The sequence below is a fragment of the Lissotriton helveticus genome, chromosome 4_1 (genome assembly GCF_964261635.1).
Source record: "Lissotriton helveticus chromosome 4_1, aLisHel1.1, whole genome shotgun sequence".
In the NCBI taxonomy this organism is placed as follows: Eukaryota; Metazoa; Chordata; class Amphibia; order Caudata; family Salamandridae; genus Lissotriton; species Lissotriton helveticus.
In genome coordinates this window covers 206352104-206365608 of record NC_136063.1, presented here as the reverse complement: position 1 = coordinate 206365608, position 13505 = coordinate 206352104, and the positions used below count along the sequence as shown (strand labels likewise).

At 41.5% G+C, this 13505-nt stretch overlaps 1 protein-coding gene across 1 annotated transcript in view; it reads right to left on the bottom strand.

Annotated features, from left to right (window-relative positions):
• The window catches only part of TRAPPC9 (trafficking protein particle complex subunit 9), a 2424721-nt gene that overhangs the window by 705334 nt on the left and 1705882 nt on the right, over positions 1-13505 (bottom strand). The window contains exon 21 of the mRNA XM_078686702.1: positions 8575-8665. Within this exon, the coding sequence (XP_078542828.1) occupies positions 8575-8665 (91 nt within the window). The remainder of the gene's footprint in view (positions 1-8574; positions 8666-13505) is intronic.

Sequence of the window (13505 nt, the reverse complement as noted above, 5' to 3'; positions counted from 1 at the left end):
TTACTTCCACAGCCCAGTGCTGATTCACACTCTACTGAAATATGGTAAAAACGAAGTACCAATTAGGGATATGGTCAATGCGTTTTGCATTCTATCATTATTTATTCTAACACAAACGAAGTCCATCTCATTGGTTTCATCCCCAAACACCAGAACACGAGCATGAGTTTGAAGGGGAATAAAATTGATCTGTCGAACTCACAGGGGAGCTCTGGATAAGAAGCCTTATAACTGACAGATAAAATGGAAAAGTTGATATCTATCTTAATATCTAGTATTTGGACCAAAAGATGAGTCTGTGATGTACATGTCCTGATGAAGTCCAAGGCTTGTCCTGGAACGAAACATATCTTGGCGGGAAGGATTTTATTGGAATACACTATTGGTCTTTTACAATAAAATAAACCCATTTGGTGAAGAAATCATTTGAACCTGCAAGAACCCAACTGCAATTTAAAATGTGGACTGTAGTATTATTCAGAAATATGAGTATTAAATCATGAAACACTTGACACTATGCAAAAACACTGGTGGGCGTGTGGAGTGAGGACCAATATAATACAGGATACCAAGGTGCTCTAGTAAATTGGATATTTTGGGCCGCTAGATAGCCACAGTAACAAGCAGCAACAAGCAAATCCACAAGAACAAAGAAACAAGAAAAATATAATTGTAATTGTGAAGTAATAGATATAGGAAGAACTGTTTCCTAGTAATCTTGTTAAGGCGTTTACATCAAAGTGGCCTTTATATTACGAGACAAAATCCTATTATCTGCAAAACCGCACTACTGCAATGCCCTTTACAGTACTAGTAGACCTCCTCAGCAAGAAGTTTCTCAAAATAAAGGAGCTTCATCAGCTTCCATTGATAAAACAACCAAATCAATTCACGGTGCGCACCCTAATGCATTAAGCCCTGTATGTCAACAGGATACACTGCTGAAGTTCAAGTATGTCCTGAAATAATCCCGAAGGAATTTTACAATCTCATGGAAACAAAACAGCAGAAGCACCAAGCTTTGAACTCACCTCTTTAAAGAGTAAAAACTCTGTGACTTCCTATAGTATTTACTGTGACAAGAGGCCAGAGAGCTGGACCTATGAACAAACTTAAAAAGGGTGCAAAAAGTAAATTACTCACCATTCTGCTGGACCATCTACAGAATAGATGATTTCTCACCTTAAGAATATTCCCATGGCACCAGAGTGGTCGTAGAGAATTTCCATCAATGCTCCAAACTGCCGATATGTGGCATTATGTGGCTCTGTGGTGACTACGTATCACCCCAGAACAGATGGAGTACAGGCGCATATAAGCACCACTCTGCAAGCTGATGTCAGTTTAATCGATTTCTCCTACTACATCCTCAGATTTGGAGCACTTCAAACAAACTGCATGTGACCGTAAGCCAAAATCTTCTAACTTGGAACCTTATTATGATGTTCAGGAGTTCACTCCACAGAATGGGGAGGTGGGAGGGCAGTGAGAAATATGCAGTTAGAAAGAGTATCCACCAGGAAGAGAGTTACTAAAGATAAGCAACGTGTTCTTCTGATGGATACTTACAACCGCAGACCACTCAATTTAAGAATAGGTACCACAGCAGTATCCTCCAAAAGGTGGAGGGCTTGGAGAGTGGAGTCATACCAGAAAGTCTTGCAGGTACAAGCAGGCACATCGGCCCTTCCGTCAAAAGGCAGTAGTGTTTCATGAGCGTATGCACTGATGCCAACATAGCAGCCTGGCAGATGTCCAGAACTACCACTCCCTTGCCAGTACCATTGTTGAGCCCTTGGCCCTAATGGAATGAGCTTACAGGATTCCAGGGCGTTGTTCCTAACTAAAGCACAGCAGATCTTGATGCAGAGGACTATACATCTAGACAGGGTCTTGTTCTGCACTGCTTTGCTTTTCTTTGCTCTAGAGAATCCAACAAAGGGGTGGTCTTCCACACATTGGTCTTGTACGGTCAACGTAAAAGTTCAATGAACTTTTACTGTCAAGCTGGTGGTTTCTCTTCTCAAGAGGAGTAAAAGATGTTGACAGAGTGGTACATTGGCCGACGTGGACGCAAATAAACAAGTAAACGAACACAGTAGCCATTGAACATCTGTCCTCCTCTCATCTAGAGTTGTATTCCACTTCTCATATTTTGGTAGCTGTGCATTATATGCTGTTTTAACACACCAATACAATTTGTCAGTCCAGATAGATCGACTTCCTATTTTTATGTAATTTATTTCATGATGTACAAGCAAAGGAGAAAAACAATGACACACTGACAACAAAAAAGAAATGCAGACATAACACTATTTTCGGTGACCACAGTACACAGAAAAGGGATGCTTTATAGCTGCTACATGATAGTAAGAGAAGGCTTATACCAAAAGTAGCTGTTGTAGTACTGGGAACTGCTGCCTCCTTTTCACAGCACGTTGAGACTTAGCAGTACTCAGATTCCAGAGAATGTCCCTCTTGATGGACCCATATCCCCTCTAGGGTTGAAGAATTGCAGATTATCAAGCCTTTCTTCTGGATGTCAGGCAGTGTTTGCAGTGCTTAATTTGAGTCGGGGGTGGCAGGTGGAGCCCAATGGCACTCTTTTTTTGTTTGGGGACTAGTACTTTTTTTTCCTCATCAGATATTTACCAAAAGCAAAAGAGAGAAAAACATACAAATGGGAAAGAAGGAGGGAGAGAAAGATAGAAACGCCGTCACAAAGGGAAACATCAGGATCCTGCAAGAGTTAGCTGAAGGGGTAGGGAGTGCCTGGTAATGGATTCAAGCACATGAGGGGAAGTCAAGACTAGCACCCATGGTATTAGGCGCGCTGTGATTTAATAACTTCGGCCACGGGTGTCTGAGCAGTGCTTTTACAAATTAAGGGCTGAGCATTTGTCATATTAGGTTTATGGAAAAAAAAACTTTCTGACTGGGACCCATGGGGTTGATATATGATGTGCATGTGTACTTTTTTCTGAACTTGCTTGGCTCGGAGGATGTTCTGCATTACAGAATTGTGAAGTGGATTCAAGAGCATCTTCAAGAGGAGGCCAAGAGATAGTGATAGTTTGGATGAAAAGTGCGTGTGTTTCTCATAAAAAGATTTCACTGTTTGGAAACCTGTGTTGAGTGGATTTGAATGGCATTGTTCGCGTCCGGGGACATGATCTATGCCTGGCTGGTGAAGCTTGTTTTTTAATCCATGCTCTTGTGGTTATTAGCAGAATGCAGATGCTCGCTCAGTGGGGGCTTCTGCTGTTCGCATGGCAGTGCCCGTATGTTGATTATGCTCACCCTACTCTGATATCGTGCTTCAGTGCTCAAGCCTTACCCGATGTGGCGGTCTCCACAATTTTGTCTCATGCGCAGGCTTCTAGTTGCACAAACATTTCTCTTTTATTCATCAAGCACTGGAAGACAGTTTCCTTCTCTTCTGCAAACTCTTGCCTTCACTTTCACAGTTTGCATTAAAATGAACAATTCTGTCCATGCTCTGGGGAATAGTGACTCTGGCACTATAGCGCTAGGGGACGCCTCCTGCGACTGAAAGCGCTGCTGAATATGTATACAGATTGTTTTAAAATTGTATTACACACAATATAAGACAGGCCGCTGTTCATGAAAAAGCAAGTGTTAACTCCCATTTCAGGACTCTTGAAGCAGTTGCAAGATGTTTTAGAGTTTCTCATTGATCAATAAGGGTGTCATTTCCAATACTTACATCTTTCCATGCACTTCATTTGTGTCACACATTTGGCAGTTGAATGTCACTCATATGTGCACTAAAAACATGGAAATGTCACACATAAGTGATCTGAAACAAACTTGGCAGCCCACAAAGTTCACTCAACCTGTAAATCAATGTGTGTGAGCGTAGAGCAGCATTAGACGGCGGAGGCAAACCTTCAGATCTAGCCCCTAACAACAGAACCGCTAAACCTCATGGGTAAGGTAGCTTTGGCTGCAGGGAGCGTGCAGAAAGGTAAACATACTTACGCAACCAAGCAAGCTTTAGATATGCTTCTTGTCAAAATACTCCACAATAAAGTATCGACAAGAGCAAATTAAAAGGCCTTTTGTTTCGCTGAGTGTAGCGCACAACGAGTGTGTGAAGGAGGGTCACAAACAGCGACCACACGGATACTCTATTGAGCACCTGACAAAAATAAGTATACGAAAACCGAGCTCAAAACCTAATTATACTAAGAATCGTCTGCGTACATGCTTTGTCGAGTCGTGACCAACCTAGCCACTTAATGGAGCTAAACAAAGCAATTAAACAAAAATACAGCACAAAAGAGCTCGGTGTTGGTAAAAGCTTCAGATAGATTTCTTGAGCTGTCCAAGTGCTGCTTTTCTTACACACACAAATATCTCTCTCTCTCTCTCTCTATATATATATATATATATATTCACTGAAAAAACCATAGGTTATAGACCATATATAGTTAGGAATTAGCATTTAAAAAACCTTATTTTACTCACACAAAACCATTGAAATTCCATATATAGTTAGTTGTACTAACTATATATCGCGCACCCGCAATCCACTGCTGATGATGTCACATATTACATCATTCATGACATGGTCAGTGACATCACTGATGACATCTCAAATGACATCACTGATGACATCACTGATGACATCTCAAATGACATCACTGATGACATCACTGATGACTACATTCAGTGACTGTATAAATGTGTAAAGTTAAAATATGTCTTACATATTGAAGAATGAGTGGATGTATAAGTGTCTTGATGAAGGATTTAGTAGGGGCATGACTGACTGTATGAGTGACTGATTAAATGTGTCTCACTGAGTGCATGGGTTAGTGACTAAACTGTCTTAATTTGTGCATCATAATGTCTGTTGTTCTGTAAACTGCTGCATGTGTTGATCAGTAGCTATATGATTAACTGTATGGGTTATTGATTGGTTGCCCAAGCATTTGTATGGGAGACTGAGTGTGTGTGTGGGTGGCTGGGAGGTGTATGACTCTGTGCATAGATGTGTGAGCAGTTGATTGACTAAATGTATGGGTTCAAAAGTGCATGTGGAAACAGCTGTATGGGCGGTTGACTGTGTGCATGAGTGTATTGGTGAGTGAATGGATATCTCAGTGCTACATGTTAAAGTAAGTACATATGTAAAACACAGTACATGTGAGAGTTGACATATATAAATAACTGTGCATAAGAGCCAGTGAATGTGTGAGTGGCTGTATGGATCATTGTGAACTTGTATCCAGGATTGTATAAGTGAGTAAATATGTTTTAGTATATGTTTGAATAAGTAAGGTGTGTATAACTGTATAGTTGAGGAAATGGAGGTGTGATTGATTCTTTGCATGACTGACTAAGTGTCTGAGTAACTCCATGGATGAGTGACAGTCTATGAGTGTCTGTTTACACTGAGTGTATCTAAGGTTATATTAGAGTCTGAAGAGGTTCATCGTATTATCACATGAATGATGTCATCAGTGATGTGATCAGTAATGTCAAATGAGATGTCATCAGTGATGTCATCAGTGATGTCATTTGAGATGTCATCAGTGATGTCATCAGTGATGTCATTTGAGATGTCATCAGTGATGTCACTGACCATGTCATGAATGATGTAATATGTGACATCATCAGCAGTGGATTGCGGGTGCGCGATATATAGTTAGTACAACTAACTATATATGGAATTTCAATGGTTTTGTGTGAGTAAAATAAGGTTTTTTAAATGCTAATTCCTAACTATATATGGTCTATAACCTATGGTTTTTTCAGTGAAAATATATATATATATATATAACATTTCTATGGCAAAATGAAACCCCTCATTTTGTTCCTTTGCAAATTAAATGTTTTAAGTGTTAACACTTTATTCCAATCAAGATGACTTCAGGTGTGCCATACTTTTGTCATAAGTAAGACTGTTAGCGCTCTAGTTGTTCTTTAGAACACTCTGGGACATTCTGTCACTGGGCTATAGTTGGGCTACATCTGGCTGATATTTGGGCTACATTTGGGCTCTTTTGTCTCTGGTGGCCATCTTTGGGCTACATTGGGCTACATTTGGGCTCCAACACATATATAGCCCAATGTAGCCCAATATATATTTTTTTAAGTTAATTTTTGTAAAAACCACTGGAGCATATATCTTGAGACATAGCAAAGGCACATCGGGCTACCAGTCCCTAAAATTTTGCCAAGTTTTGTGGAAATCCATTCAGCCGTTCGAGCTAAAAGTGAGTCCAACCGCCCTATGGAAAACTCAATGTTAAAAACACGTTTTGGGACCCCCCTTTTTTCTCGGCCCCCGCTTGACGAAACCCCCCCAAATTTTCAGGGGCTGCTCAGAAACACAACGTGCCATTTTCCTGAAAATTTCAGCCAATTCCGTGCACAAACGCCAAAGTTATTAGACATAGAATTTTCAGAAATCCCATAGAGAAAAAATCCTAACTATATATACCTACTGGCTATCGCCAGTAGGTAATATATATATATATATATATACATACACACACATATACACACACACACATATATATATATATATTTTTATATATATACACACACACACACACATAACTACAGTTAAAGCAGTAAGGTGTACATATGATATTTACTTAAAAAGCAGTTATAGTTACTAATTAAAACTGATAAACACTGAAATGTGCCATAACTTGCACACCAAAGGTAATGCTTATAGCCTCACAAACCTTACAGCATAAGTAAAAAAACAGATCCAGAATGTCTACCCCACAAATCCTCACATATCAGGCAATGGACAAAACGGATGTAGTAACAAAGAGATATTCATGACACGGATGTAAAAAGTTTACTGCAGGTAAACTCACCAGCACATATATCTAGACACATATCAATGGCAGTTAGAAGGCTGCCAGTACCATTGCAAGTATGAGCGTGTTTCTGCTGAGATTATACACTTGCAAGATGATCTATATCCTCCTTTATATGTTTTACAGAGCTGAAAATAAATAATTGTTTGTGAGTGCCGTGATGCTAATAACTTGTGTGAAGTCTCATGTGATGTCACAAGCGATGCTATCAATGGTGTGATCTGTGATGTCTTGTGCAAAATCTTTGCAAACCATGGTACGGTGCTGTGGTTGCACAACCACAATATCCTTTCAAATTCCTTTTTTGACTGACTTTTTAAGATATTTTCATTATTGACAACTGTAACTTATATTTTCAATGGCATTTTGGGGTCTGTAAACATATACTCCAACAACGGCCCTGAAGCGTGCTGTGCTCTTACTCCCAGTAGCCACTGGGCATGGCCTGTGACTGTGTCAAGCACTGCCACAGAACATAGAATGTCCTTGTGTCATAGTGTGTGCCCAGTGCACAGCTTGTGATCTTTGGCTACACTCCATATAGTACCATCTCGTCCAGTACACACTGGCACGCCTTGAGGGCCCTATACGAAGGAAGAGTCGGGCTAGAACAGAAAATAGGCTGCAGCACCAAAATAAATGTGCGTCCCATTAGCAAATCAGATAGATTTTTAAAAGGTGGCGCAAATTGGGGCAGTGTTGAACTTGTAAACGCACACGATTTAGGTGTTTCGCAAGGCATTGGAGACTGCATTTGTGCCTGCCGCAGGCAATGTTTGTGGTAATATCAGGTAAATTACGGGTAAAACCAGGCCACCTAATCGTAAAAGAGGCCCACAAACAGACAAAACACGACCCTCACACTGAAATGTCAGACCAGCCCTACAGGCCCGTTCCATCCTGGCATGGCCTGTGGCTGTACTCACCCCCAGAGCCTGCTGGCCACAGCATGCATTTAGTTGTGCCCTGTGATCTATGTGCACAGGGCATGGCCAGCCTACTCCTCCTGCCTCACAGCTTGCAAGGCACTGCCTTTGATCATACTCTGTGGGAAAATGTTATAGTCTTCATCTCTGCCCAGGATCACTGCCCACAGCCTTTTTCAGCGTTCACTGGCATGAACCTCTACCACGCCCCTTGTTCAAAGCAATTGAATATGACTTGCCTCTTCACTCTCCCCTTATAGTTTCTTCACTGCCTCCGTGAGAAAGTCAGCACCAAGACGCCCAAGAGCATACACTGCGCTCCAGAACATTAAAATCAGACCACAACCCCTGCCAGCTGTCCAATGGCATGCCTTTAGCCACACTTTAGACCCAGTTTCACTCCTCTGCTGTATTAAATGGATTCAGACTTGGGCAACAGTATTGTCCAAAGGAGAAAATGGTAGAACGATGAATTGACCAGTGACATGCTCAGAGTCTAGAGACTCTGTTTGTATAATAACAACCAACTACATGGTTATTGCGCACGCGCACGTACACGAGAGACAGTAAACATATAAACAGTCGTCCTAATATATTCCAGTCCCCTATAGGAGATTGTAAACTCTGTGATTTGAGCTCATTGGGGATTTAGTATTTGGACAAGGCCTGCCCTCCTTTGCTCAGTTCATCAAAAACAAGGTTTAAAGATGTGACTTTGGAAGCCTAGAGGTCTGGACCACACAGCACCAGGTGGTAGATATTCAGTGAATGTTAGCTGTACTCACCCCACTGCAGAGGGGCCAGCTGCAGGTGCTCCAGGATCAGCTGGTTGAGGACCCCTTCCACGCTGGCCTCTCCTTCACGCTTCAGAGATGGGTGAGAAGAAGTTAAGGAAAAATTGGCTTATCGACCAACATTAGGATAATAATAGCGTAATCACTTGCAAAGTAATCAAATGTTTAAATCGAAAACATTCCTTTGGAAGAAAACTGAAGTATATGTATATGGTGTTTCTTTCATCTGACATGAGCATGGCAAAAATCAAAACAAGCTGAATTTGAAGCAAGTATTGACAGAGCCAACAGATGTTGTAGCAAACGCTGGTGGGTGTGTATATAAAAACTGACAATACAACATAAATGTAGGCTCATTTATTGTGTAAAAAAATAAACAACAGACAAGTAGATGGCCATGAACACGTGGATTCCAAATGAACACATACACTATATGAACATATTTACATTCACTTATTTCATATAAATGTTATAGTATACATAATGCTATAATGTGCATTTTGCCACGGGTATGGCATTGCACTGCTAACCGGGTTTATTACTTTATTGAAATGGTTATGAGGATTCATTTGCAGACTTTCTGTCTGGTGTTTTTTAGGAGTAGCAGGAAGTAGTGCATTATGGGATATTTGATGTGCTGCTTTTGATAATTAGCTGTGTTGCAAGACGCTTGTATGCGAACTCGTTTATTTAACGGGCGCAATCAAATTTGCAAGTGTGTGCATTAACTAGACAAACTAGGTAGTGCTGCACAGTCCTGATGTTCATATGCTGGTGCATGTTGACTGTTCTGTTTAGAAGAGTACTGTTGTATGTTGGTGTTTGTTGAATGTGTGTTTTAATGTGTTGCGGACCGGTGAATATTCATATAAAGGTAGCAGGGCCAGACTTCAAACCCCGCAGGGTGTATAGCGAGTACAGTGAAAGAGCCTGACCACTAAACGGGGCATGGGGGCTGTGGGGGGTTGTACCCTCCAAGAATATCAGGGAAGAAATTGTACATTCTACAACACATTAGTCATTATATATTTAACTGCATTAGCTTTTAAAGCTTAGTAAAGGATCACCTTACTGTGCACCAGATATGGCAATCTTTGTTGGGCCCTGCAATGATTCTCTCACCATCACCCTCCAACAGTACCTCTCATCTCTCCATTGCCCCTCTGTCACATGTATTTCATTTCTTTTATTTGTTTTGTAGCACCTCTCATATCAGTGTAGGGTGTCAGAGCACTCCACATCACACACACACACAGAGTCAATGAATCATACAAGTGTAAATCAGTGTATAGAAAATGTTACATAAGGCAAAGAGCAGTACAAGGTGTAGGATTCACATGTCATCCATACTGGGAGGCACTTTTTAAGAGTGCTTAGTCTGGAGAAGCACAAACTAGGGATTCAGAACATAACACAGTGGTTAGGGTTGACTTTAATAATAAGAATGTATTTCTTCACAAACCTTTTTTTAGCAACATCAGCATAATGAAAGACTAGGAAGAACATAACTTTCGAAACTGTACCATGTAGTATGCATGCAACTCTTTGATGGCAGTTCATAGCTCACTGTGCTAGATTACGATTGTAACTTATGAACTTCACATTAATAAAATTCGATCTGTGATAAAAGCAGTAACCCTCTGAGCTATGCACATAAAATACTGTTCTTTGATCTGCAAGGTACACGTTCTTTGCAGCAGGCATATAACCCTCTGCACTACTTTAGATGAGTCAAAACTGCTACTAGACAATAAACTCCCACTTCTCTCCAGCAAGTACATTAATCACCAAAGGTATCTTGATACTTTTAATGTTGCCTGAAAACTGCTGGATATACAAGGAACTTTGCAGTGCTTTTGAAACTGCTGCACTGTTACAAAACCGGCTGCCACCACCAAAACGTACCCCCACCCCTCCAGCCTCCCGGAAAAAAGGCCAGTCCGGCCTTGAATGGTAGATATGTGTGGTGATGGTTGTGTGTGAGTTGATTGGTATAATAGGTCGTGTTAGGAGTTTGTGTGTGTTGTTCTTTGGTGCAAAGGGCTGTTGAAACCCCACAATATGGAATTGCTGTGTTGTGTTGTTTGTACAGTGTTCTGTCTAAGTTGTTTCCTAGTCGGTTGTATTAGTATTGAGTGCTGCAGGGCTCCAGCCCAGCTGCTTTATGTTCAATGCAAAGGATATTGGTGCTCTAGTCTTAACAATTAAAAGTAGGAAGAGGAACAGCAGAAATTTAAATTAAATGCCAGCTTTAAATGAGAAGGGCAGAAGTGCTGATGTTTCGTCGTAGATTTACTGTGGTCTTCAGTTGGTCTGCATGTAATCTGTGTAGAGAGAATAATAGTCATAGAGGATTCTAATGTGAATATTGCTCAGTGCTTAAAAGCACTCACATGACAACACAGGACTCCAAGGTGTCAGTGTTTAATATAAATAAGGCACCCATTATGAAATGAAATTAATTTTAAAATAATATTTTATTCTTCAGTGACTTCATTTAATCATATCGTTCCACGTCGTTGGAGGAAACCTTATTATGTATTAACAACCTGCAAATTCCTCTGGGCAACGTTTTAATCAGATATTCTATGTTCACATTTATAAAAAAAAAAGTGTGGATGTTTTATTCCTCCTCTTGAGGAGTCCATATAGTGTGCTGCTCAAGATGAAGTCAAAGAAACTTTGAGTATTTAGAGTTTGGTGGATTTGGGACATCCATGTCCCACTTACCCTTTTTAGTGTGCACAGAGATCCTGTATGCCCTAAATAGAGCAGACAGGACATGTGCGAATATTTGGCCGAAGGCCCGCTCCTACCAAAGTCTAAATATGGCCCTTATTCACTGTAAGGCGCAAGTCTCCAGATAGACCAGGAAAGTTTGGAACATCAACTGTAGTATTGTGTCTGAACGTGAGACAAAATCAATACCTGCAGACCGCCGCCCACACCAACCTTTCAAACAAAGAATACCTGGCATTATGCCGCCCGCCACCACCACTGGGCCTCAACACCCCTCCCAGGTCAGGCAGTGCTGTCCGCTCTCTATGGAAGAAAAAAAGGACAGCCAGACCTACGATGACGGTGGCTTTGACTAGCTAAGCAAAGACCGGAAGATTGGCGGACATGATGGGCCCTCATCCTCTATTCCAACTCCAATAAACCCTTTCCACTACTCTACCAGGGGTGGCTCTTCCGCTAAGGCGGAGGAGCATCACTCCACTGCTCTTAAGAGCAGGAAAAATAAAATAACATCGTTATTACCGTTTATTTTTTTGGGAGCAACGGGGTTTGGGTGGGGTTTGGGTAGGGTTGGGGGCGGGATGGTGCCACAGGGGGGATGGAATGGTTCATGCACTTAAGTGCGCATGACTTTTTGGATATTGGTGCTCTAGTCTTAATTACTAAAAGTAGGAAGAGGAACAGCAGAAATTTAAATTAAATGCCAGCTTTAAATGAGAAGGGCAGAAGTGCTGATGTTTGGTCATAGATATACTGTGGCCTTCAGTTGGTCTGTATGTAATCTGTGTAAAGAGAATAATAGTCATAGAGGATTCTAATGTGAATATTGCTCAGTGCTTAAAAGTACTCACATGACTACACAGGACTCCAAGGTGTCAGTGTTTAATATAAATAAAAAAAACACTGGCCAAACAGTCATGCACAGAATGCACGTTCCCCACCAGGCTGAAATGCACAGCCTGGTGGGGAACATGCACCGGCTCGTAGTCTCCGTCTGAGCGCCGAGCCAATGCATTGCAGCGTTGTGATTGGCTTAGTGGAGCCTGTGTGCTTCCTGCTTCCGGGACTCATCAGGGAGCGAAGCTGAGGCGAGACGGCAGCCGTGAGAAGGTATGGGTGTTTGTTCTTTTATATTTTGTTCTCCCCCGACACCCTAGTTTCCTGCCAGCCGCTACTGCACCCTACCACTGGTTTAATGAAACCACCGAACAGTGGGTAAGTAAGGGGACAACCGTGGAGGTAACTGCCCCCCAACCTCCCCCAATTCCCCTACCCAGGAGGCCTCAAAGAATTTAAAATCATTTTATTTTCACATCTGTAGCAGTAATGGCAGTGTATAAGCAGATTTCGAATCCACTATTCAGGTTAATGATTTCCTATGGAAGCCATACACATTAATTACTTCTTCGCTTGTTAACCGCACTCCAGATGTATTGTCAGGCATCTAGGGCCAGATGTAGGTAAATTTTATTTTACCACCTCTTAAATACCGCATCATACCGACTCGGTATTTAAGAAGTAGTAAAATAAAAGTACCGAGATGTAGGTAAATACAGATGTGCATTTACCGATTCGGAAACAATCGGTATTTACCGATGCGGTAAATACCGACCGGTAAATGCCCATGCATTCCTATGGGCTTTGAAGCCCATAGGAATGATTGGGCATTTACCGGTCGGTATTTACCGCATCGGTAAATACCGATGGGTGCAGGGGGTGTCACTTTGACACCCTCTGGCACCCCCAAAAGAGGCTCGGATGCCATGTGGCAGGCATACCTGCCCTAAGGGCAGGTCTGCCTGTCATATGGCATAGGTGTGCATGCACACATGTGCAAGCACACCAGAATCGGTATTTTACCATCAAATAGTATTTGATGGTAAAATACCGATTTTTTAATGCTTGTGGGACTCAGAAGAGTCCAACCTACATATCAATTTTCCCTATTCCGTAAAAATACCGACTCGGTATTTTACATAATCGGTAAATTTACCTATCGGTAAATTTACCGAGTCTGTAAAATACAGGGCCCTACATCTCAAATTGCATTTACCTGTCGGTACCGACCGGTAAATGCCTACCTACATCTGGCCCTTAGTGTCTGCATTTCACCTTTATTCCGCTAGGATTTTTTAAAAGACCATCTGAAAGCAAGCATCACACACACTTCCTCCTCCCCTACA